The sequence below is a fragment of the Strigops habroptila genome, chromosome 9, assembly GCF_004027225.2.
Source record: "Strigops habroptila isolate Jane chromosome 9, bStrHab1.2.pri, whole genome shotgun sequence".
In the NCBI taxonomy this organism is placed as follows: domain Eukaryota; kingdom Metazoa; phylum Chordata; class Aves; order Psittaciformes; family Psittacidae; genus Strigops; species Strigops habroptila.
In genome coordinates this window covers 36,766,364-36,793,478 of record NC_044285.2, presented here as the reverse complement: position 1 = coordinate 36,793,478, position 27,115 = coordinate 36,766,364, and the positions used below count along the sequence as shown (strand labels likewise).

General features: G+C 40.5%; 1 protein-coding gene across 7 annotated transcripts; it reads right to left on the bottom strand.

The window, feature by feature from the left end:
- Positions 1-279: 279 nt before the first annotated feature.
- On the bottom strand, positions 280-26,610 carry ZNF711 (zinc finger protein 711). 7 transcript variants are annotated; one of them, XM_030497520.1, is made up of 10 exons: positions 26,442-26,601; positions 21,752-22,343; positions 18,786-18,890; positions 16,712-17,242; positions 8,928-9,086; positions 6,499-6,645; positions 5,759-5,896; positions 4,332-4,379; positions 3,634-3,777; positions 280-3,159 (listed from the first exon to the last, which is right to left on the bottom strand). In XM_030497520.1, the coding sequence occupies exons 3-10, from the start codon at positions 18,862-18,864 to the stop codon at positions 1,982-1,984; spliced, it is 2,424 nt and encodes an 807-aa protein (XP_030353380.1). In that variant the 5' UTR covers positions 18,865-18,890; positions 21,752-22,343; positions 26,442-26,601; the 3' UTR covers positions 280-1,981. The 7 variants fall into 7 exon arrangements, with proteins under 7 accessions (XP_030353380.1, XP_030353383.1, XP_030353382.1 ...); XM_030497523.2 differs by having other exon boundaries at positions 3,742-3,777; XM_030497522.2 differs by having other exon boundaries at positions 22,195-22,343; positions 26,442-26,493.
- Positions 26,611-27,115: the final 505 nt, after the last annotated feature.

Below are 27,115 nucleotides of genomic sequence, written 5' to 3'. Positions count from 1 at the left end.
TGAGAAGTTTTATGTTCTCTTTACTTAAAGGAAAAAATTTCCAAGGAATGTCAGTACCACATCTGAGAAATATTTCAGAAATGAGCACAAACACAATACCTGTAACTTCAAAGGGTTAAAGTCAAATAAACCCCCAACAATCTCCCCTCAATCGTCTCATAAATGTACCTCAAGTAACCTGTTTACTTGAAATGTTATTACACATTCACTAGTGAATAACACGATTTAACACATTAGGCAAATTTACACAGAATGAGACTTTCCTAAACATCATAAATGAAAAGCAAACTCCAAAAAATTTGGAGTGCAAGAGATGCGTTTTATTGTATGCCCGTTACGATGAGTAACACATTTAGAAATAATAATCCCACATAACAGTGACAATCTTATTTTACAGCGTGTACATCATTTTTTACAGCCACATAAAACACGGATTTTTCTAAGAGATTTCCCAAATTTAACTTTCTGAAGTTTAGAAATATAAAAAAAATTTATTCTCAAGGAACTGATTCTCATCTGGTGCAAAAACAAAATATGAACATTTCTGAAACACAAAGCCACAATATAGCATGAAGTTACAATTTATCATGTGAACAGCTGTGTGCAAACATGAAGCAACTAAAAAAGTAAAAAATACACATTATATGCATAACATTTATGAACAGGTTTTTCATTAAATAGCCCTAGACCAGCTTGTTATATTAAGCGCCATTTGATTTGCAGCATGCTAACACAAAGCATTGTTTAAAGGGATGCATATTTTAAATGTATACACTGTAAACTGAAGATCCACCTCCAAACTCTAGTGGCAGCGTATTTCTCTGGTTAAATACTGCATATATACTTTCTTACAGATTGAAAATGCATGTTTATAGTATGGTAGAGACTTTTTTAAAGGATTCATTAAAAGGTGCAATTTCATGTCTATATGGAAGATTTCACATTAGGAGGTAGGACGACACTCGTCATACCAGTTAAGAACACTGCCCTAAAGAACTTCTAAGTACTTTGAATGTTAATTAAAAAAATCTGACGTTTTTCAAGCCTGTTTTCAATGGTTTTTTAGAGACGATTTTAAAGTAGCGAGGAAAAGAATTCAGTGTTGAGTCACAACACTATGAGCTGCATCCGTTTTATCCTTTAGGAAAAAAAAAAAGTCAAATCCAAAGTTAATTTTGTTATAGGTGCCATACTGAACAACATTCAACTGGAGTTTCGGATAAAAAAGGGAAATTATATACATACACACCTTTAACCCTAGCACCAGAACACCACCTTTGAGACCATAACATAATGCTATATTTTAAACATCATATCCTGCAATGAAATAGGTTAGCAGCTTTGAAACCAGTAAAAATTTACTTGTTGGACCTAAACTAATAAAGGAAACAAAAAAGTTTCCTAATGAAATGTCTTTTTTTTAAAAAAAAACCCCACAAAAACAAAAGAGACCCCCCAAAATTTGACCAGTTCTGGAATTTAATTCCTAGGCACGATTTAAAAATGTTATGATCAAGTGACTGGCTAATACTCTCTTTTCAAAACTGCACAAGAAGTCAAGACGCGGTCGCCTTTGCAAACAGTTTGTAAAGAACCCCACCATATATCTGAACTGTGTTCATATTGGAGACAAACGCTGTTACTGACAAAATGGGTAACACAATCACCTTTGTTTTGTCTTCTATAGCTTAACGACGTGTAATACTATTAATTTAAAGACATTCATCCATCTTTCTGCAAATTTAAGACATTCATCCATCCTTCTGCATTCTATAGTGCTCTTTAGGTTCTGATAAGCGACAATCATAGGGCTATGAGATCCCCTGTCAACCCTAATACTTTTAAGACTTTTAATACAAAGAATGTAAAGTTATGATTTAATATCAAGCTTTGAAACCAGGAGAAACAGTTCATGAGATATTTTTTTTTCCCCAATTAGCATATCACAGTTTCTAAATTGCTTCCTTCTGGAGATCATATTTTACATTATGGCCTCTTTGTGGTGCCTCATTATATGCTGATTTTTTTCGGATGGTCTACGGAACCCCTTTTTGCAATACTCACACCTATGTGGATAGTCCTTTGTGTGTATTGATATTACATGTCGTTTAAAGCCTGACGCATCCGTAGTGCTATATTCACAATACTGGCATTGATAAACTTTTCTTCCACTGTGGGTCTTCATGTGCTTCTTAAGTTCATTTTGCTGCCTAAATCCTCTTTTACATCTTTTGCATTTAAAAGGCAGGTCCTTGGTGTGAACTGAGAGGATATGCCCGCTAAGTACAAAAGGATCTGACGTTTTAAAGTCACAGTGTCTACACTGATGTATTTTTTTACCTTTATGGGTTTCACTATGCTTTTTGAGCTCAGATGGACGATGGAAGCCTTTTTCACATACCTCACATTTGTGGGGAAAATCCTTTGTGTGAACTGAAATAATGTGTCGCTTCAGGTCACTTGAATTGGTGCTCTTATGGTCACAATGTGGACACTGGTGAGTCTTATGCCCTTGAAATAGTTCTGTGTGCTGCTGCAGTTCTTTTTCATCTGCAAAAGCCTGGGGACAGTGCTCACATTTAAACGGTAAATCAGTGCCGTGTTTGGTTTTGATGTGAGTTTTCAGGTTGGACTGATCAGCACACCTGAAGACACAGTGCTGACACTGGTATGGCTTTTCCCCAGTGTGGGTCCTCATATGCTTTTTCAGCTCTGACGGGTGACGGAATCCTTTCCCGCACTCCACACACACATGAGGGAAGTTCTTACTATGAACTGCAAGTAGATGTCTATTGAGTAGTCCCTGCTCTGCAGTTTCGTAGTCACAATATTTGCACTTGTGTAGCTTAGGCTCCTTGTCTCTCAGTATGAGTTTGTTAGAACTCAAAGGGCTTGCTTCTCTGTATCTTCTCGTATATTCTGTGAACTCATGCGTTTTATCAACTTTATTTATAAGTTTATGGCTTTCCAGATGATTGTGGAAACTTACTTTTTTGTTAGTTGTAAAGTCACAGTCTGTACACTGGTACTTCTTCTTAATCATATGATCTGGATGATTCTTCATATGCCTTTTCAAGAATCCTCTGGATTTAAATTTTTTCCCACAAATATGACAAGGGTAAACTGTTAAGGGCTGTCCATCAGGACCTATTATAACAGCTGTTTTTAAACAAACAAAAACAAGTTATGAAGGAAACAAACTTACTGATTAAGAAGTTTTAAATCAGCCAACTGCTGTTCAGATTCATGCACTTACACTTGCAGCAGACAGAGAATGGTTCAGTAGTTTAAAAACAACCAATCCACAGCACCTACAGTTTATAGTTTTGTTTTAGAAACTGCTCAAACAGACCAGTAGTGTCACACGTGCAGTGAACACACCCATGAGTATGCTTTAATAGCTTGCAACATTCAAATGAATTGGACCAGCCCTAAGTGTACTGACTTTGAACAGCAAAAATGGTAACATTTTCTATTCACAGAACCGGAGGGGGGAAGGACACAGGAAATACGCAAATCATCATTTGTGCTTTTTAATTCTGCATCAGCATAAAAAAGAAGAAAAAGAAGAAAAGGAATAGTATAGGAGTAAGTGCCACTCCATGACAATATGCATAACCATACAGTGTTTACCTGTTTGCCATTGCCTGGCCTCTCCTCTCCTCCTTTTCTTGGTTTTTTGTTTTAGCACCCTATTAGTGCTAATGCTATCACAAATCTGCAGGTACTGTGTTGCATTACCGTTTTTGTTTTCTAATCGTGTATCCAAGTTATTTCCTAGAAACAAAAATCAGACACCATAAAAAACCTTCAACAACTTTTTTCTTTGGGACTGGTGACTGGAATTGCACAGCAGCATATCTACTTCTTGTAATGAACATACATAAGAGTGCCAATATAAAGCGCTATCTATCTTTGCTGGCAAGAATCAAGAATATAATTGTTTCAACATTAATTAATTTTCAAATATGTTCCTTGATTTCTCATACTTCTCAAGACATTAACTTCTTACAAGTTATGCTGGTTGTTTCCTTTTCATTCAACTTGGTTTTTCTTCTTAACAACTGCATTATCTACATTATTAACTACAAAACTCTAATACTGAACCTGGCAGATCCTCCCAAATTCCCCACCCACTCTGAAGGCCTACAACACATCTAGAATTGTTTTCATGTCAAAATAGCAAAGAGGACTGTGGGGTCCTTCAATATATACTTTATGGGTAATTTTTTTGCATTAACAGATTAGGAGAACTGACCCGTAAGCATATATATTCTCAAAGACAGCAGGTTAGCTTTAATGCTGAAGCAAGCACAGTTACACGTTCTTACCTGCCGCTTGACCATCTTCGTATCTTCTGGGTAACCTTCTTTCATCTCCTGCAGAAAATGGTATTTTAGTCATTATAAATTAAAACTCTTATAAAAAAGACAATGGTTTTGAAAGTCTGATAAAGAGAGAAAACTAACTTGGCTAATAAGTAACAGCTTAACTCTATCCAAACTGAGATGTGCAGTTCAGCCAGTTCAGTACTTCATAATTATGAGCTCCAGTATATAAAAAAATCACATATTTCTGAATAGTTAATATCTACTAAAGCTGTCTTTGCATCTGACTGTCTTTCCTGCTTTTCAAATTAATACGTTTATTTCTGCAAACTTTTAACCTCATATATATCCTCAGATACCAATCCAGAAATGAGGTTATCTGAAATCCACTATTTGTTCTTGAGACAGAAGCACTTTATCTTTCTGGAGTATAACTAGGCAGATAAGACGACTTGTACCTTATCAGCCGCTCAGCACCCATCTACATGAGGCACTGCAAAGTTCTGGAGATGCAGAAGTAATAGCTTAAGAGTATATTCCTCATTTTGGATTGAAAGCGTTTACTGCTAAGTGCCAAGGCTCCGTGGTTCTAAACCACTTTATCAGCCCAACTACTGTGCTTACAAATATCACACCAATGAATTTTAACTAATTTGCTTACATACACCACGGATGACTTAACACCCTCTTAATATACATTTAACATGCCAAAATCCAAGAAAAAAAATATGAAACCAAAGAATATTTAGAACTTGCAATACATCCTGGTAAGATGCTTCTACTATCTGAAGGACGGCTGCAGAGAACAAATTACTTCTTTTGCAAGACTAACAGGTTTAAAACAGGTATATAAACTGAAATTAGGAACATTTTTATACACTTATTCCTCCTATTCCCTTTCTAAAGTTTCTTCCCCTTCCTCCTAGCTATTGTAAAATACTTAAGGCTATTCTTGTTTTTTTAAGATCTTCAACACCCAACTTAACCATTAAAACCCATGCATTCTGTACATCTGAGCTGGAATCCAGAGCAGTATCAAAATTCTCCTAACAGCTTTCCTTTCTACTCCATAAAACTCAGCATATAGCAATCCATTCATTATATGCAAGACAATCAACTACTCAGGCAATCTGTACCTGTTTGACAGGCCAGCACTGGGAAAACACACTGATGTGAAAACTGAATTTTCTTCATACTGAACTACAAAACCCCCAAAGATCTTGTGTGTAAAAGGTCATGAATGATGTCAAAATAGTTTTTCATATCAGTTCATCAACTCCACTAACTGACACCGCTTAAAGATCAGAAGGAGCTGTTTCCAAACCTTTAGGACAAGGTGAGAGATTATCACATTTGCACAGAGATTCTGGAGACTAGACCAGGGAGGAAATAAGGGAAGGGATTTTCAAAGAAAGCATACAGATTCCTACCGTAAGCAGCAGCCCACGCAACAGGGACAAAGGTTTTATTCACGCTGGAGTCTTCAAGCTGTGTGTCTGGAAGTGGCGTGGCTTCTTCTTCACCTACAATAACTTCCATATAAACTTCATCTGCTATTTCAGCACAGCCTAGATTAAAGGAGAAGAATAAATCTTTAATTTTATTCTGCTCATCCTAATTTTTCCTACATTGAATTTGCTCTCACTCTGATTGATACTCGTTACAAATTACTTTTCTTCCTTTGGCATTTAGAACCACCCCTTCCCTTAGCAGGCCATTGTTTACTCAGACCTTCCTTACAGAGAGAAAGCACATATCAATAGATACAAATCCAAACTAAATACCAACACAAATTCAAATATACAAACTTAAAAACTTGTAGCTGCTGACATTCATTTGCCACTTTGCCAGAAAGCTGGTTAAACAAGGCAATTCACACTAGGTAAGCAGAGAAATGAGAAATTTGACTGACCTCATTAACTTCATCCACGGACATATTAGATCTAATATAAATAATGAAATGATTGCATACAGTGTGTACAAAGTGCATTTGTGCACATCGCTTTAGAATAATTACAGCCTGCTTTTTATTTTTAGGGAAGATGAGCTTAGTTTTCTACTACTTCAGGCTGGAGAATCCTTCAGAAAAATTAAAAAAGTCCTTGAGAATGATGCTTATATTGTTGTACAAAATAGCACGAGAAACAAAAATGTTTCTTATTATGCTTACTAATATCTTCATCTTCCTGAGAAGAGTCCTTAACAGCCATGTAAACCATTTTTTCTCGCTGCATTCTACCAACACCTCCTTGTTCAATTACTCCAGCTACAGAATGTCCATTGTGAAAGTCACTCTCTGTGACAATTTCTGTCCCACCTTTAACAAAAAGAAGTTGAGCACGTTAGGTAAATGTAAACAAAGCCACTTTGTTTTCAGATTTAATTTCAGATTTAAGTATTTTCTTCTTATGTACAACAAAGCTATTTCGTAAAATTCCAATTAAATGTTTTTTACATCCATGTCTGCCATAAAATCATGCAAGTTTGATACTTTGGAGCAGATAAGGAAAAAAGATCTCTCAGTGTGTCCTGATAAATCCAAGACTGAACAAGCACTATGCAAGAAGGATCAAGAGCCTTTATGCCTCTAGCAGTGAACTGAAGCACAACTGGAAACATACATCTGCCCACCCCCCCAAAAAATTGACTGTCTCATCTTGCTCCAAACACGGCCTTTAAATTCTCTCCTGAGATGTGAAGAGCTAATTCTTACACCTCTTCCTCTCCCAAAATCTTATTTATTCACCTTGCAAAAACTGATTCTTAGGTAATTTTTCCTCATCACACTGGACTGAGTAGTAACTTCTTCTGGGATCACACTTGTCAAACCATGAGAGAGCAAATGTCACTGCTAATTACTTCAACAACAAAAACATTATTTAGAGGGAAAGACTAACGGGGATGTAAGGTGATGCACTGAATCCCTGGAGACAACACCATCTGAAAAGTAATAGTTGAAAGAAGGAAATGAGAGCAAGCGCCCACACAGTCCCGCTCTGTGTGACTGACAAGCTTTGGCTCACTGACTTACTTGAACAGAGGCAAAAGAACAAGCTCCAACCTGGAATTTGATATCAACGCTTGAGTCAAGAGAGAAGTGGCAGATAAATATTGATGCTTAAGCCTTCCATGCATCTCAGGGACTGAACAGTGAGTAGAGAAGCTGCAAATTATGGCAGAACAAGCTAACAACTACACCCAGAGTCCTTGTTTGCTACTATGACTGGTCCTGATGGAAAATACTCAGCTAGGTGCATAAGTTCAAATTAAATACATTGATCCTTCACTCCCTGTGTTTGCAAATAGAAGATTTTACCAAACATCCTTCTTCCAGAAACAAGCAGCTCTCCCTCCGCAATCGAATGTGAAATTTCAGTTTTCCCAAGCTAGATGAAAACTGAAATAATATTAAAATCACTGGGATGGGTTACGTCTCTGTGGAATACAGCGTTTGGAGACCGTCATGCTTTTGAAGTTAACGGTGGAGAAAATGGACGATTAAACTAGCAGGTACCCCTATCAGCCATGCAATACAGGACAGATCCCAAGGAATCAAAAGAAACACTTCATTATGACACTGTGGAACAAGTAGGGTAATTCTGAAGAATTACAAGAGAAATAATCTCCACTGCAAGAGTCATATACTGTGATGAAGGAGTCAAGAGCACTTCTTCAAGAGCAGTCACCACTGCACGGAGGGCAGGAAGCTGGGGGGCATCTGAAAAGATGAACTGTTTCTCAGAATAAAAAACCATAAAGGCATCATACAGCCAAAAGTTTCCTGAAGTAGCAGTTCAAGCCACTAGAAAAACTGCACCAGGATTGTTACTAATTGGAGGAATTTTCTGATCTAATCCATAGTTCTGCCTCAAGTCCAAGATTTTCATAGCCAGGCCAATGCTACCGGTCTATGGGAGACAAACTCCCTGCTCCACTCCAGGAAGAACAGAGTCTGGCTGATTTGTCCTGTGAATGGCTCTGGGACTCCAGGCCAGGTATGGTCCAGTACCTAAATGCAAAGGGTAAAGTGGAACAAGATGGAAGTTTGAGATCTGATAACTGTACAGGGGATTCTGCTTTTACAAGTTATGAAGAACAGAACATGGGTTAGCTGTATGCCCACTTACAAAACCCTGGAAGCGCTGGATCTTCCTTTGCAAGAGAACTGCAGAGCAATTCTGAGTTTCTTCATTAGGCTTGGAAGTGACTGTATGCCGAAAGCCCCAGCAATCTTCCCCTCTTTCTGCATCAAGGCCACCAAAGACTGTTCAATGATCGCAATCCACTCTAGAGACTTTTCTCTGGAGGCTTTGCTGACGCACAGTTTTGCAAACACCAGAGAAAAGCAGCAGCTGAAAAACAGCTGCAGACACAGAACGACTTCTACATTTGGTCTTTGGTTGCCTGAAAATAAATACTGCTAATTGAAAAAGAACTCAAAACTAATACACACCCAGTGTTTACCCCATATGGGCAGCCTCCACAAATGTCATATTCTACAAGACATTCCAGTCAGTGGATTACATGAAACTAAGCACAAATGAAAATACCCTGAAATACTTCACACTACTGGAAGAACACACAGAATTTAACAGGTACCTATTTCGACATCATCCTCAGCTTCAGCTTTAAATATGTAGACTTTGATAACTTCCGAACCAAACCCGTCATCTTTAGCAACATCATCATTTGCCACCTCAGTGCTGATTTTCAAGGGAGTGCTTCCTATATGGTCCAATTTTTCTCCAACATCATCCACTGTAAACATAAGAGAATAATAATGAGGTTCAAACATGTATTTTAAAAGTCAGAGTAATCACTAGCATGATTTTCTCCACTACCATCCCCATGCACAGTAAAGGTTTCTATTCATGAATGGCCTTTTCAAAACAGTTAAGATACTTAAAAGAGATTCCAGAAGTTCAATACTCATTTTACTGCAACTCAGGAAACACAGCAAGAATGACAGAATGAAGAACACAAGGGGGAGCTTGTCATCGAAGAGAATGTGGTAATTGGTTATTTCTGAAACTGTTACACTTAGAAAGCAAAAATGTATCAATAAGTAAAATTAAACACCTATCAAAAATGTTAAAAATTAACCCAGAATTGCCTGTTACAGTCCGAGTCCCCAAAAATTTCACTGCTCTAAAATTTAGTAGCTGAAATATAAAGAGTGATGGCTCAGAATATATTCCCAGTGAAAGAAATCTGCATCAAAAATTTTTGAAGATTACATCTTCACTCTAAAAGAAATTATGATTTTATCCACTTTTACCATTTGAAAACATATAAATTAAAGATTACTGTATAATACTCAGCTGATTAAAAGATGCAATGACAATAAATCCAAATACTAGTATGTGAAACTGACTTCTCATTCTTTATCTATGCAACTTAGTCACCCTGAGTTTTTGGTCTATATATTCAAAATGCTCATTTTATTTATACAACAAAAATTACATTCAAACTGTTACAAGTGTAGAAGTGACACTATTTTGGTAAAAAGGGTATTCACATAGATATCCGTATATATATACCCCAAACTGCCAGTACAGAGGCCACTGAACTAAGCATCTCTCTGACATATGTACTGTCAACACACTTCTCTTGGTGGATAAAATTAGCTCCTATGCAGATGGTCAACACAAACCTGTGCAATGCTTAACACCCACTGAAATCTTATAAATAGGGCAGAATTACACAAAATATAAACAAAATGTGAAGTAAACACATTCCAGGGAAACAGCAATTTACTGCACAGAAAACATTAAAGTATGTGCAAACTAGGTTAAAAAATAATTTTAAAAAAAAAATCATTAAAATTGGTATCACAGTGACGGCAACTAGTTAGTGTTTCACAATTAACACCAGAGCCTGCTCAAGGGGGACACTGCGGGCTCTGATGACTGATGAGAGGATGGCTGCAGTGCTGCCCAGTGCCCTCCGTGCAGTGGTAACTGCTCTTGAAGAGCTGCTCTTGACTACCTCAGGCTACAGCCTGGAGTACTGAGGTAAAGTGGAGTTAGTTTAAGCTTCTCTTAATACTCCAGGCGGTCATGTGAGGTGGTTCCTGCTAGAAAAGGAGCAGATGCCCTTCCTGCAGCAGGGCAGGAATCCACCACAGCAATCCCAAACTAAGCTCTTCCCACTCACAGACAGAATTCCACAGGAACACCTATCCAACTAACACTGTTTTTCATCCCCACACTGAAGAACCTTATTTCTATTTCACAAATCTTGGACTGCATCAGAAAAGTATAGAAGTTACTAAGGGCAGAACTAGATATAATAATGTAGATACAAATAAGACAAGTATTTGATTTTATTTGAGAACCTTTGAAAATTATGTATTTTGATGAAAAACAGGTGGAAAACATTAAAAAATGCTATGTCGTAGCAGTTTCTTTTTGTAAAAAAGAGACTAATTACACTGCCAAAAGAATATTAAACTTGGATTAAAAAAATTAAAATTTCCTCAAGAAAAGTTTGGGGTTTTTTTCTAAATTGATTCCAGCAACATCAACACCTTCATCTGTTAGAAGGTGACATGTAATGCATGGCGTTTACATTACCTTGCATGACAAGAACACCAAGAGTACAAACACCACAGATGAGAAAGCCACACAGAGAACATGGCTTATTCCTTTGATGCTTAAGTTTACCAGCATCAGGTTACCAGTACATCTTTATATCCAGTATGGGGGTGTTATTGCATCTGCTAACTGACATTTTTTATGCTGCCGGAATGGAGTTATTAGAAGAGAGGATCGTGTATCTTCTGCTAATAGGAAAGAGGAAGATGCTAAAACATACTTATCTTGGAAAAAGTATTTCCATATATTTACTATGTTTGAATTTATTGAAGAGAATTTTCTCTTCGGCATGTTTCTTATATGGATAAGTTTCTTATCCATATTCTTTAAAGTGATACACATACATTTAGTTCTAGTACAATGAACATTTCCACTGCATGTATTAGTCTTTGAAGGACTGGAGGTAACAAGGTAGGAGTGATTCCATCAATACCTGTATGACTAGACATGCTGCCAAAATGCAGAGAGTATTTAAGGGCTGAGTGGAAGAAATCACCAATTGTAAGCTGTTACTGTAATTTTAGAATGGGTAGGTGGTAGTGAAGTTATTTTCAAATCTGCAACTCAAGCAACACCTATTTTTAATAAATTCATAAATTTTATAAACTTAACACATTATTAGTTTAACCTAGAAAATAAGTATTTCTGTACTGGAAGGTTATTTAACAATGGCAACTTCCTACTGAACAGTACAGTAATCATGTGTATGTGGTAAGAAGTTTTCTTTACGGCAAAAATTTCCAACTACTTAACTAATATTGGGTGACAGTGACTGCACACCACTATGTATCTGGTGAAAGAACATAATGAAATCCACGCAATTTTAGACAGTTGCCTTACCAGGACATCAGTTGCAATGCAGCAAAGATTACATAAGGAAAAAGGGAGGATTTTTTTCAATTTTACCATTTTATATGAATATGTATTTTCAGCCAAAAACATAAAGCGAAATACATGAATATAGCACGTACGCTCACATGCTGTGTTTTACCATTTCAATTAAAGCCCCCAAATCTTCAATATCCTTTAAAAACATAGGGAGCCCTGTCTTAGAGGGGCAAACTTACAACGTTATTTTTAAAATTAGTGGTTACTTCCACACCACCAACCACCCTGTGTATTTTCAAAGGTCTTCAGTCTCATACAGTTTAAGCTAAAGTAATGGAAACGTATCGGGAAGCCTCTGTATCCAGGGCCTCTGGAATCACTTTTCCAAAAAAGCAAAAGTGTAATATAACAAAATTTGAAAAATACAAACTGGATTGAGAAAATGATACTGATGTAGGCTGTCATTTGCAAGATATTGCCTCATTTCAAATACCTCAACAACAAAAAGACATTGAACTGGCAACTGCTATTGCTTAAATTGCTGTCTTCCGTGAAGTAAATTTCATGGATTCAATCTACTTCTTAAACACATATAGGTAAGGGGAAAACAACACAGCAGGACATGTAATCTTTGTCAAGTTCCAAAATACTAGACTATTTTCAAAAACAGATGGTGAAATATTCTATTGTCAAAATAATACGACTTCAATCACAGACTGCTAACCCATCAGTGCTAAATTATCTGATGACTTTTCCCAGTGATAGTTCTCAGGAACAGGAATGCTTACTTTATGTCAATGGAATATGAAAGTGTCTTCCAGATCTGACCCATCCGCCAGAAGCACTACATATTAATATCTCGTCACTTAAAATTAACTGAAAAAACACAACAGAGAACCTTCATAAATATATGCTGAATCCTCCTGAATAAACAAGGTTTAAAGGAAAACTCAGCACACTTCCAATTTTAAACTTACCTTACTTTGCTGTTTTCAGGTGTGTGATGTCCAGATTCACCGTGGATTGCCAGCTCCCAATTCATGTGATGCCTCAGCATGCACTATGCTGGTGATATCACACCCACCATAGGAGCCCGGAGGGATAACATAAGGGCAAGATAAGTCCCATGGTTTTACATTTTTTCATCGTTTTCTAATGTCTGATGTACTTATTTTATATCCCATAGGTTACAATATAGGAGTACTAATATTAAAATGTTTAGCAACTTAGGTAACACTGTATTGTAATATACTAAAAAGGAGGTGGTGGTGGAACAGTACCTTACCCCTAAAGGCCAGCTCCAGTGTTGTTCTTTGGTGGGTATGAGGTCACCAACATAGTGCATGCAGGGCCAGCACACGGATCGGGAGCTGGCAATCCGCTGTGGGTCTGAATATCGCAAACCTGAAAAACAAAAAAAGGGTATGCTTTAAGCTACACGTGTCCTAACTCCTCCCTGGCAAAATGGGATGCACTGTGCCTAATTTTCCCATCTCGGTGCGAGACGGACTGGATTCATGATCCCAACATTTGCATTCAGCATTTCCTTTTTAAACAGGTATTCTGGATATCTTAAACAAGGGATCGTGCATATCCCGTGGCATACATTGTGAACGTACCAAAGAAGTATTTAAGACTTAAATTGTCTTCAAAGCCTGATTTAAAAAAGCTGAATTCATCTGCACTGAGATAGCATAATGGTGACAATCTTCTCGTGTAAATTTCCTATTGCAAAATCTCATGCAGCTGATTTACACAACTATCAAGAGAAACTTCTTACCTTCCAAAGAGTATTTACGCAAAAATATAATTACCAACAGTGCATAAAATAGCTACATGGGAATGTCTTAAAATGGTGAAATATCAGCTTTCAGTATATTTAAACTGTAACTCCCAACAAAAGAGTAACGTCAGTTAAAATGCCACAGTCAGCTCAGCTTCACACCCTAAAGTGTTTGTGTTCCACAGAACAGCTGGTGGTATTCCCTAAGAGCATTACGTGTCATCTCATGTAAAATTACCCTTTCTAGATTCTAGATTTCATTAAAACACAGCTAAGTATTCTGAGATTCTTATAAAATATCATTTTGATGCGGTTTACGTTATAAAGAAGTTAAACAGTCCATATATATACACCCCAAAAGAAATATGAAGTTAACTTTTACAATATTTACTGACCATTTGACAATTTAAAAATGGAAGTAGAGATATTTTAAACTGCTTGATAAACTGAGGCATTGATCTATTCTACACAACAGATTATCTTCACAAACATAACAATTCAAGGCAAATTTAAAAACATTTAAAACCCAAACAAACTTCCCCGAACGGTCTAAGATTAATTTTTGCTGAGAACAAATGAATAGCAGATATTTTGTTGTGTCAAGCTGGCACACCCAGCATTAATACAGCCTCAAAACTTAGCAGAGGCAAGAGAGTTCATCTTTATCAATGATCTGGATGAGGGGACTGAGTGCACCCTCAGTGAGTTTGCAGATGACACCAAGTTGGGTGGGAGTGCTGATCTGCTTGAGGGTAGGAAGGCTCTGCAGAGGGATCTGAACAGGCTGATCAATGGGCTGAGGCCAATTGTACGGGGTTCAACACGGCTCAGTGCTGGGTCCTGCACTTGGGCCACAACAACCCTGTGCAACACCACAGGCTTGGGGAAGAATGGCTGGAAAGCTGCTCAGTGGAAAAGGACGTGGGGGTGTTGGCTGAGCCAGCTTGTGCCCAAGAAGGCCAGTGGCATCCTGTCTTGTATCAGCACTAGTGTGGCCAGCAGGATCAGGGCAGGGATTGTCCCCCAGTTCCTGACACTGGTGAGGCCACACCTCCACTCCTGGGCTCAGTTTTGGACCCCTCACTACAAGACAGACATTGAGGTGCTGGAGCAGGTCCAGAGAAGGGCAACAAAGCTGGTGAAGGGTCTGGAGAATAAGTCTGATGTGGAACAGCTGAGGGAACTGGAGTGTACAGTCTGGAGAAAAGGAGGTTTGTGGGGACCTTCTACAACTACCTGATTGAGATGGGGGTTGGTCTCTTCTCCCAAGTGAAAAAGAGACAGGACAAGAGGAAATGGCCTCAAGTTGTGCCAGGGGAGGTTTAGATTGGATATTAGGAAAAATGTCTCTACCAAAAGGGTTGTCAGGCTTTGGAATAGGCTGCCCAGGGAAGTGGTGCAGTCACCATCTCTGGAGGTATTTGAAAGTGTAGATGTGGTGCTCAGTGACATGGTTTAGTGGTAGACTTAGCAGTGATGGGTTAATGGTTGGACTTGCTGATCTTAAAGGTCTTTTCCAACCTAAATGACTCTGCAACTCTATGACTGCCTCAATTTATCTAAAATGACTACTTAAAATTCTAAACTAATAATGTAGCTTCCAACTGTCAGTAGCCAGGCACATCATGATGAGAGAGATATATATATATAAAAATCTAATTTGCTGAAAACTAGGTCTCAAACTGGCTTTGAAACATTGCAAAAGCCAATGGCAGGCTGGAGAACACCTGACAAAACTATAAATGTACCAGCCACAGCCGGAGTTATCAGGTAACTGTTACTGAACATTTAAGATGCTCTTGTTTAAGTGCAGTGGTCATTATTATCAATCACACTTATCTATCTTAGAAGGAATTCCAAAGATGACTTTACTTACAATTACAAAGGTGCAGTTGGAAATACCGCAGTTACAGAATACAACTCAGCGTAAGTACTCTGTCAGAAAGGAGGAATTTTTTCAGTGAAACAACTGACTGTAAAAATGGTGTTCCTTTATTTACAAACACACAAGATTTTTTTCTGTTGTAGGTATAATTTGCTTTTAGACTGAGAGCTTTTTGGTTCTTTTTCAAAAAAAAAAAGCCCCATTTTAACTTCTGTTAGTGACATATGGCATTACAGTAATGATAGAATGATAAAAAGTATTTGCTGTCCATCCCATGTTAAACAAGAAAGACAAAAAATATATTTTGCATAAGGGACATAAATGATAGGAAATACTGAGATCATTACAATCACCAATCAGTCATGTCTTCTGTCTTGAAAATTGTATTAAATGCAGCTTGCTGTGAACAGACTGACACTTTGACATGCTTGGCATTGCCATTTTTTTAACATACTGCTTCTGACTAAATAAACTCGGGTTTGACCTACTCACATTTCAATAACTCATTTGCAGAAGTCAAAAATCTAAAAGGAATTATCATACATTTTATCAAATTTTTATGACAATAAAACCCTTGTGTATAACTTAATCACTGAAGAAACATAGTATACACCTAAGGTCCTTTCAGTAGATCTCACTCAACAAGCAGTATGGGACCATACAGTTTCCTCAGAGTTGAGTGCTGCATGGAAAGTGAAATGGGCAGCTACTTTCCAGTGTTACAGGGCCAATCAATTAATGCACACAACCCCTTAATGTCAAGTTCAGTCCAGAACACCGCAATATACAATAAAATGCCCATTTTGACTTTTAATACAGATAAACAAATATTTTGTGGGCACATAAGAAAAAACTGTGTGTCAAATATCTTAAAAACTGACTTCTTTGTTGGATTCTACTGATTAAACCCAACACATTATTTTTACAACAATCCATATAACATGGTAATATACCTGGGCATTTAAAAAAAACCCCATATTATACTAAAAATATGTGGAATGTTTAACTTTCCAATGTGTTTGTCTTAATTTTCAGGAATATCTAGTTTCAGAAACACAAACATACACACACATTCACTCAACAGCATGAATGTCATTCTTTTTCTTGCTGTATCAACGATAATTAATTTTTCATCAAGAAAACCCAAATCCAGACACCAAGAATTAACTGGGCAACCGACTATTATTTGAGAGTTCCAGTACACAATGCAGCAAGAACCAGTTAGAGGAACTGCTCCCCACCAGACCACTTCAGATAATCTCCTGTTCGTATCCACCTTTGTTTAACTTACAAGATATCATTAAGTAGTCCTCAGATGTGCTCTTGCCATCATCATCGTCTTCTGTTTTTATAGTCACTGTGGAGCCAGGAACAGTACCAGCTGCCTGAATGACTGCTTCAGAATCTGAGTTCGTTACGAGAACTTCTTCTGAAACCATCGTTGGTGAGTTGGCTCCTGACACAGAGTCTTGCACCACATGCTCCAAATGTCCATCAGGACCCGTTACAAGGTCAGCCACAAAAACCTGATCAGGAACTCTAACGGTTTCTGTTATTAGATCAGAAGTCAAAACATGATCACTGGTATCTAAAGCTTCTTCAATAGCAACATCAGCTTCCAAAACAGAATCGGGAACAATCACACCTTCTGTTACAACATCAGTTTCAGTGATGATGTCAGGTCCTTGGACAACTTCAGCTGCTAAGCCATGATCAAGAGTTATTCCATCATCGGTAACAACATCAGAAACTAGGACAGCTTCGGGAACTGATACAACAATATGGTCTCCATCAATATGAGCAGTGCCAGCCATTCCAGCCACTATGAAACAATCATGAATGAGGAGAAAAATGTTAAAATTATTGCATTAGCAATTAGTTTATCTGTGGAATAAGTGTATAGAGAACTTAAACACAGATGTACAAATCTGTTAGTTTGCAACAATCCACAATTTGCGTTTCACCCGATAAAGACTACCCAAAGCAGCCTGCATTCTTTAAATTAAGAAAAACAAAACATGCACTTCTTTTGGACATAATGTGGAGTTTGTCCCAAATTTAGGTTTTACAACGCTGATATGTTAAAAATGACAGGCCAGTTTGCAATTTCACCTTTATTTTTTTAAATCCCAGTTAGAAAATATTTGGTTACAGAAGCAATTTGAACCTTCACAGAATTCTTGCACGACACTGGAAGTGTGGTGACAATACATTAACCGCTGTTACAATACAGGGACTCTCACGCTTTAGAGTGCATGGGCCTTGATAAAAAAAAATACTCAGCTGTACGCAATATTTGTAATAAAATTTCCAACAACTTGACACATTGCAAGGAATGGCTCCAAGCAGAAACCTGTTTTTCATTAAGAGACTTGACTGGTCAGTCATATTTATACACTACTTTTCTATATGTAAAAAAGAATGCACAGTGAATTATTTTAACATACACATAAACAGAAGTTTTAATCTTAATGAATAAAACATGCAAGAAAATGGTTCTTATCAGAATGGAAAAAAATTATTCAGCACTGTACTACAAATGCAGTTATTTTGGTACACTCTGAGGGATGTTAATTCATTTTAGAACAAAGACATGGTCCTTCTCAATACTTGAGAAGCACTGTCATCTCCTGTCAGAATGCAGAAATGAAGATCCACAAAGAAAAGAGTGGAGATTTCTTCCTGTCCTTTTTCTAAACCTTCAGAATTGCTGAGGTTATTCAGCACTGCTTAACTGGGAAAATAATTTAGAATCAAATTTTCTTACATCAGCACAGTCCCAGGACTGATGTTCTTTACAGAAGACTTCTAAGCACATGTGAACATGCAGATTTAGCTACATTTGTAAACTGTTGTCTACATAATGTTATCTGTTCTCACACAAAGACATTATTTACCACCACATTCACTGCAATACCCTAAAGGAGACAGTAATCAAGGTAAGCACACAGAAGGCTGAATGCTGGTTACATCCCATACTGGATGTTATTAACCTCTCCTGTATGTTGGGGATGTAACAACTAGTCAAGGTGATTTCATGATTTCAAGAAGCAGCACACACCCCACAAAACTAGTGAACTCCAGAGAACATTTTATGTCTCATCTAGAGCACTTTGGGCCTCAGACTTAACTTCCTTCCACCCTCCCCAAAATTACTTCAGTATTTTGGAATAAGTGACTATTTCAAGATCAGCAACCAAAGTCTACAATGACATATTATATGCCACCTTAAATTTTTTCTTGTCTCAAGAGTCATGCAAATAGTATTATATTAGTCAGCTCTACATCTTGATATTTATAAACATTTAGCAAACCCCTGAAAAATAATCTTGATTTTATTATTTTTTATTAGTAAAAATGTTTACCAAAATCCTGCATAATCATAGTGTGAGGCATTTTGGATTCTTGTGTTTGCAATCCAAGACTTCCACCACCTGGATCCATATTCAGCCAAGTTCATTCACTGACAACTGCAACAAAAGCAAAATCAGAATTTATGTTAAACAATGTTACATTGTGTTGATTGGCTTTACTTTTTTTAGCACCCTGACAAACACAAACCAGCATTTACAAAAAAAAGGCCTTTGGGAAAAAAAATGCAGTGCTTCACACAATTCACTTTCATTTATTCTTTTGACCTAAAATCCTGATAATGTTTCCATCCATAAGCAGTCCTACAGTAATCAAAAGAATTACACGACTGGAACCAAACAAGTCAATAATTCTTGGTCAGGACTTAAAAGGGTTTTTTCATATAAGTCTTTGGCTACTGCCTGGCCCAGAACAGTTCTGTTCATATTCTGTAGAATTTAACTGGAAAGTGCTCCTAGTTACCTTCAGGATGCAGAGGTACAGGTTTCAACATCCCTGTTTCTAGGAGCAGTAAACACAAGAAATGCCTCAGTCATCAATTTCCCCACTGCAAACTGAACATTGAGGTATTTTTCCAGTTTTCTGAGACTATCTCCATAGAGTAACAGCTCACTGACAGCAAAGATCTCACCTGCAACACCAGCAGTGGGGTCAGGACACAGTAATAAACCAACATAACACATTAGTAAGCAATGAACCTAGTCACAGGTAACTTAGCATCTAGAAGCAGAATCTTTGTCAAGAAGACTTTGCCTTAAACTGTAGCTGTCTACAGAAGGAATACAAGTCAAGAGCTCAGCAGTGCATACATGCCCCTACTAACTACATGCCTTACTGTAATAACATATATTAGCAACTGTGCACAAAGAAGTCACCTCTGCTCTATCCCTGCCTGGTTATACTCTTTAACTAATTACCAAGGCTGGTGGTTACGGTTGTGTTAGAACTACACTGAAGAAAGTCCGAGAATGGTATTGAGTGTATCAATTTTTTTTCTACAGTCTTTCACAATTTTGCATCTATTAGATATTTCAAAACATATTCTAATTTAATGGAATGTTATGTTTAATGATAGGTAAGTTTCAAAAAAACTGCATGCACTACATTTCTGAGAACAAAATGCCAAAGCTCATTTCCCTTCCAGCGGCTGCATATGAACCCCTCTATTGCATTAGAAGAGTCTGACAAAAGGCCTGATAGAAAATTTAATCAGTCCTCAGTTGGATTTGCATGCACAGTACAGCACTACCCATTATAACAGGCAACAGCTAAGCACAAGAGAGGCCAAATTATTTCAATGTCTCCACTGCCATGATAGTTGCTGAAGAAACGACAGTGCTCAACAGACTTCGGGGCTGACACCTCTGTTCACCATTCCAGTGCTAGGACGGCATCACCCATATTGGTTGACGTTTCATTTCAAAACTGTCAGGTTTTTCTAGAAATCCTATCTTCCAACACTGTCCCTTCTGTGCTGCCTCATTTCTGCTGCCAGGGAAAGCTGGTCCTATGCAGCTATCTGCAATATCCCTCTCATAGAAAACCGAGCTTTTAAAGCTGCTGATAGAAGAGACCCACCAACTCTCGGTAAACTCCCCAGCAACCCTTTCACTGTTACACCTTCATCTTTCTTTTCTTTTGTTTTTGACAACTGCTTTGCTGCTTTGGCTCTTCTAATGCCCCTTAATGCTTTTGGGGCTTCTGTTTCCAGAATTCTCTTTTGTCAGACCTGCCTACTTTCCACAATCATTTAAAATTACACCAGTTCCTCAAACCTTGCCACACAGCTATGTCAGTTTTACTTCTGAGATTCTCACAATCATTGAAATGCAATTCCACTTATTCCAATATCCAGGAATTTTCACATATGGAGAGTAAATGTTGAGCTTCTCACTGAACTCAATTTCACCAAGATCTCCATTTCTGGTATCATCTGCCTTGAGGCTGCTGCATCTCTTTCATAAGGTAGAGCTACACAAACTTGCTTACAGAAAAAGCATGTAACAGTTCTTTGACAGAGAGTTTCCATAAAATACAAGAGAGAAGGATAAAATAGCATTCCTCCCTGTTATTTGCATTGCTACTAAGTGTTAACGTGTGGGGATTCTGAATTATTTTGCAATTTGCTGCAACCCAGAACAGTTTTACACAAGTTCTCAGTGCAGATGAAGTGACTCCATAGAAGCAGCTACAGGAGCATACAGAGAGCAAGGGTTCTGGGGGTGATAAACCTCTAGCTTAAAAAACCTCTGTTGCACAAGATTAAAATCTTGTACTTTCCTGCCCTCTCATATCCAAGAATCAGAAATAAATGACAGAATCACACATAAAATGAAGTTTTAGGAGTTGTGGGAAGTGAACACAATATAAGAGCTCAAGTAAGAACTGTCTGGAACTGGGTGTTGCAGAGATGAACAGGGAAGTACAAATGCTCCTAAGAGCAAGTCTCAAAAATAGGGTACTTTCACTGCTGTAGCACCAACCTTGATTTTGCTTTTCTGAATCTCATAAAAAGTTGACCTCTACCCTATCGCAAGAATGTCTTTAAGTCTGTGCATCTAAATCCAAAATATGCTAGAAACTTCAAGTACTTTGCGGTACAACCTATTTGACAACCCTGCTGCAGGAATATATCACAACGGAGTTAAGCACTAACACAGTGAAGCGAGGTGAGTAATAAAATAAGCCAAGCTGTAATAAACGGCGTTAAGTGCCTGAAGTCTCTGAGACACTTTTAGGCTAGAACCAAAGGACCCAGAGAACCAGGACCTAATGCAACTCACACTATCGCACTAACCCAGAAGTAAACTAAACTGCAGTAGGCATGACATTAATTTCTCTTAAACGTGAAGCTCAACCAGTAACAGGCACAAGAGTCCACAGTAAAAGACCTAAAAACTGAAGGGATCAGAGCACCTTAATGCCAGTTACTACATTTATGGCAACACTTGTGGCTCACCAGAACTGACAGCGCTGGATCCTTGGCCCCAAACCAAGTTGCCATCATGAGGGAGATGCTGGCACTCTGTCAGTGCCTAGGGCCACGCTGCACCGGGCTGACCCACAGAATCAGGCGGTCTCTACTGCGTCAGTCAGGCACCAGACGGTCTGCACGTGAAAACTGAAGCTCCAGATGTTGTTCAAGCCAGGCAGAAAGCCACCAAGGTGAGATGATGTGAACAGTCAATTTTAGTGCTACATTGCTTTACTTCCTTTTGTATGACTGTGCTAAATGCCTTCGCTTCAGCAGGTGATGCAGAATTCCTACTCTGGGCAGGCCACGCCACAAATGCCAGGTGGGTACAATTCTGCCTTTGGGGTTTTTTAGATGAAAAAAAATACAGAACAGAGTAACAAATAATCTTAAAGATGAAAGAGGTGGAAAACACAATCCATGCTTACTGCATCTTCATTGTCAAGGAAGGAACTGAGCAGATTATTCCTTCTTTTATACTCTTCAAATCCTCAAGCGAAGGAAGCAGCGAGTGGTCCACAATGATGGTAATTTCAAGAAAAAGTCACGGATCCACCCCAAGGAGGTTTCAACTTAACTGAGAATACAAAAGAACCAAAGAACTTGTATCACCTAGTGTCACTATCATCCTTTCAACATTTTCTCCATATACTGTTTGATCAAACCTACTTCTCTCAAATTGTTTAAATCAGCAATACTAACTCCTGGGGACAATGACATAACATTCTTCTTGCAGAGCCACAACAATTCCCCAAAATCATTTCTCGATATGCCATAACAGAGTAACTTAGGTCCATGGACCAGCCAGTACTATAAGAACACAAGCCAAATGTTACCAATGACGAAAGTAGTCAAGGATTTAACTAACCCAGTTCCACCCAGACAATCAAATTTCAATGTAATTTTAAGTTTTGGCTAAAAATCAAATTATTTCACTTTTGCAAGAATTACAGAGCAGCTTCAGAACCTTCCTGCAGTGCTCTAGCACTCCTCAATTACGGTCACAGACATCTGAAACTCTTAGGGTAGCTAACGAATACTTGCCGTTACAAAATAATATACAGCTCTCGACCATGAATGGCTACTTTAATACAGCAATTTCAGAACTAATGCAATACTTTACAATTTCCAGCCTTCACACTCAGGTAATCCTTCTTTTTTAATGTAACTGGTTATGAAAAAATACCTTAAAATTATATCAGTCTGGGATTACAGGAGAGTATGCTAGGCTTTCCTTCCTTCTCAATAAGCAGTCTAATTCATTTTCAGATTACATAATTAGATGCCCATATCTATTACATATTGTGCTACATAGAAAATTCATTGCAAAGCGAGACTATTATTTTAACTTACATTAGAATTTCTGCAAGGAAAGCAAATTATCACTAAAAGGAGGATTTTCCTAGTAGTTAACAGAGCTATAAAAAATTACCACAGTCATAGGATGGCACCTTCTGTACATGTAGTACTATGAATACCTCAAACTTCCACTAAAACCAGAGATGGGCGATGACACACTAGCAAAGAACATGCTGAAGCTGTACCTCAGCTGATGCAGCTGGTATCCAACCCTCACTTAATCATGCTCTTCTAAACCCTCAATGCAGACAAAGGACAGAGCTGCATTAACTACACAATCACCAATTTCTTTTTCAGATCTACTTTTGGGTCTTAAAGGCATGCAGGGGCAGCCAGAAACCCCCTTGCTGCTAACGCTGGAACAATTAACAACAGGTTATGCCCATGGTTCTCCTACAATTGGATGTTTCTGCTTACGGATTTCAGCAGTGCAGATGATTCAGTTTCACACATCACATATGCATGCAAATCCTATTACTGGAAACAGCAAAAAATGTAGTACAGTGATTAACTGCGGTTCTACACCATGTTATATACCCACACAATAGAAGAGATGTTTTATCATGTTTTAAAAAAGGACAGAGAAAGAAGGCAGAAAGCCACAATTCAGCATACTGTCAAAATCCAAAACTTATCCATACCCCTTGCCTCAAGCTACCAAGATCTCAAGGTTTTTTCCTCTAGATTCTCCTTCCCTTTTGTGTATTTAAAGAAAATACCATGAAAATGCTTTACTAGCATCACTCATTAAAGTAATATCGTTTTACAACATTCTATTATTATTATTATTATTATTTTAAATTATAGCATGCTGTTTTGTACCAGGAAACAGTACATTACCATCAGATCCCAAAATAAAGAATTCCATGAAATAGTTACTAAACTCCAGAGTAGCATCTCAAGGCTAAATTTTTAACATATGTATGTATCCGAGATCATTTTCCTTTTTCTGAAAGCGACAGTTGTCGAACTAGCTTCAGTTAGAAGCTAACGCAGTTCTTTATGCCAAAGCTCTTCCTTAAACAAGGCTCAGCTGAGACCAAGCAATGAATTTTAGGGTTAAAAAAAGGGATATATGACCTCTTTGTCTCTGGGCAGGCACACTACTGTAAATGGTGTTTAAAATTTGAAATCAAAGGTAACAGTTGGCAGTTTGGCACTACCTAAAAATACATAACAGCAAAGCTCAGCTGAGGAATTTGTAAGGCCCAGGCCCTTATAAACACTGCTCCTGGTACATACAGTGATTTATTCTTAAGTTAACTCTTCCCATAAAAATATCATAAAATAACCATTCCCGTTTTAATTTTCTTTGAGAAAGCTTTCAAAAAACACCCTAAATTGAGAGATCTTCAGCAAAGTATTTTGAGGAGGGGGAAGAACAATGCCTCAGCACTCCCAGGAAAGAAAAAGGGTGTCGTTCTTGTACCCAGGGGTACGGTGGAGCTCCCCGTCACAATGCTGGCTTACAGCACTGTCGCCATACTATAGATTTTTATAACATAACAGATGTTTCTACAAAATGCCAATTACAACTTAATAAGTCTACAGAAGAGTATGTACTTAACATGTTTTTAAAATATCCTAAGCAGCACGGTCCTGCAAATGCCAAGCATCTCCCCAGTTCACACGTACAGTTATTCCCAGTATGTGCAGGGGATGCATTTTCACATCAAGCATATTTGCACGGTCAGCCCTTAGGCATCCCTTTAAAACAGTGATTTTTTCCTAAATAATTATGTCCTGTTTATGTATAATAAATGAAAACACAGACTTTGTCAAGTGTTGCAAATATTTGTAAGCTGCTTATGACATTGTGATTAAACCAAAACGACCACACTCAGACACAGAGTAATGTGACATAATAAACTTAGATGTAGCTGAAAAATCCAAACCAGTTGTTTTCTAATTCTCTCTTAGTATCCAAGTTCAAGAAGAATACAAAGAATTATCCTCCTCTGGAGACGCTTCAGGGTTTTGGGGTTTCACCCCTGATTTTTAACACAGTAACCAACAGAAACGCAATGAGAAACATCCTGCTTATGTAAAAATCTTCAGCAGAAGAACCCAATTCATATAATAACGTGCAGGTTAACACAAGCCCTTCGCAGGAAAAGACTGGGTATGAAAAACTAACATCTCCATTTTAAAGTCCTTTATTGTGTTCGCCTATAAAGCAGCCACGAAAACTTAACACTCCAAATCCATTTAAAATGACAAAGGCAAAACCAGTGCATGAGAGCGTGTCTTACTGCCCGAAACGCGCTTAAGGCTCTTAAATAAATTAATTAAATAGAATTTACATCTACGTGTTACAGCCACAGCCGTAACGGAACTTCCCATAACAGCGACCGCGGGAGGAGAAGGGCGACAGCCGCGGGAAGCACCGTGCAGGGGCTGCCCGCGCCTCCGACGCCCGGACTCGCGATCCCGCCGCTCCACCGGGGACGGCGGGGCCGGCCCCGCGCTGGGGCTGCGCGGCTGCGGCGGAGCACGGCACGGCACGGCGCAGCCCTCCGGCGCGTGCTCGCGGAACGGGCGCGTCCCCGGGCGGCGGGAGCGCGGCGGCGGGGCGGGCGGGCGAGCCCGCGGTGCCGGCCGGGCAGCCCGGTGCGGATCCTCCGCGCCCGCGGACCGCTCGGCGGCCGGCAGCGGGCTCAGGCGCCACGGCCCCGGCTGGAAGCGCCTCTCCGCGCCGCAGGGAAGCGGGCAGCGGCGCCGCCGCGCCGGGCAGGAGGCGGCGGAGGGAGGGGTGGGAGCGCGGAGACAAAGGAGCCCGCTGAGGGCGCAGGGCGGCGGCGCGGCCGCGGAACACCGCCCGCTGCAGGGAAGGGGCCGCCGCCCCCCGCGGCCTCCCCTCCTTGCGGCGGCCCCGTCCGCGCCGCCGCCGCGCTGCTGCTGTCCCGCGGCCGCAGCTCCCCTGCCCGACGGCCGCGGCGCAGGAGCCGGGTGTCCCGCGGCGGGCCGGGAGGCGGGGATAACCCCAGTCCCGGCGGCGCGACGGCCCGCGGGGCCGCAGCCTTCCCCGCCCCACCGGCCGACATCTTGTTTTCCGCCATTTTCTGGCCGTCCGCAGAGGCCCCTCACCCGCAGGGTTAGCTGGCGACGCCCGCGCCCTCCCGCCCAGCGCGGCAGCGACCGGCGGCGGCCCGGAGCTCACCGACCCACCGCCGGGTGTCCGCGGCCGGGCCCGTCGGTGTCCGCGGTGGCGCTGGCAGGCCCCGGTCGCGGCCTTGCGGCGCGGCCTAGCCGCCTGCCATTGTGCCCACCCCCTCAGCCTCCCCCCCGCCGGCCCGGCTCTGACGCCTCGGCTCACCTGTGCGGGTCCCCGCGCCGGGCGGGCCGCGCCGCGGGACGGGGCCCGGGGCGGGGGAAGGGCCGGGCCGCAGGAGTCCGCCGCGCGGCGGCGGCGGCGGCCGGGCCTTGGTGTGCGCCGGGGCCGGGCCTGCACCAATCACAGCCTGGGCCGCGGGCGCGCGCGGCCTGCTCCCCTCCCCCCGCCGCCCGCTCGCCGCCGGCCCCGCCGCGGCCGCCGCACGTCACCGCGCGCCCCGCGCGCCGAGCAGGCGCACCCGCCGCGCGAGGCCGCTGCCCTCAGCCTGCCCGCGCGCCTGTGCGCGGGGCGGGGGGGGGCTGAGGGGCGGATGGCGCGGCGCGCTCACGGGGGGGGTGCGCGGGGCTCTGGCGCGGGCACGGCGGGTCCCGCCCGGGGCGCCGCCCGCTGTCACCGTGACCGCGGGACCCGGCAGCGGCACCGGCACGGCCGGTGGGAGCCACGCAGCTGGGGAGTGGTTCGGGTGGAAGGGACCTAAAGCGCATCCAGCTCCAACCCCCTGCCACGGGCAGGGACACCTTCCACTAGAGCAGGTTGCTCCAAGCCCCTGTGTCCAACCTGGCCTTGAACACTGCCAGGGATGGGGCAGCCCCAGCTTCTCCCGGCACCCTGTGCCAGCGCCTCAGCACCCTCACAGGGAAGGATTTCTGCCTAAT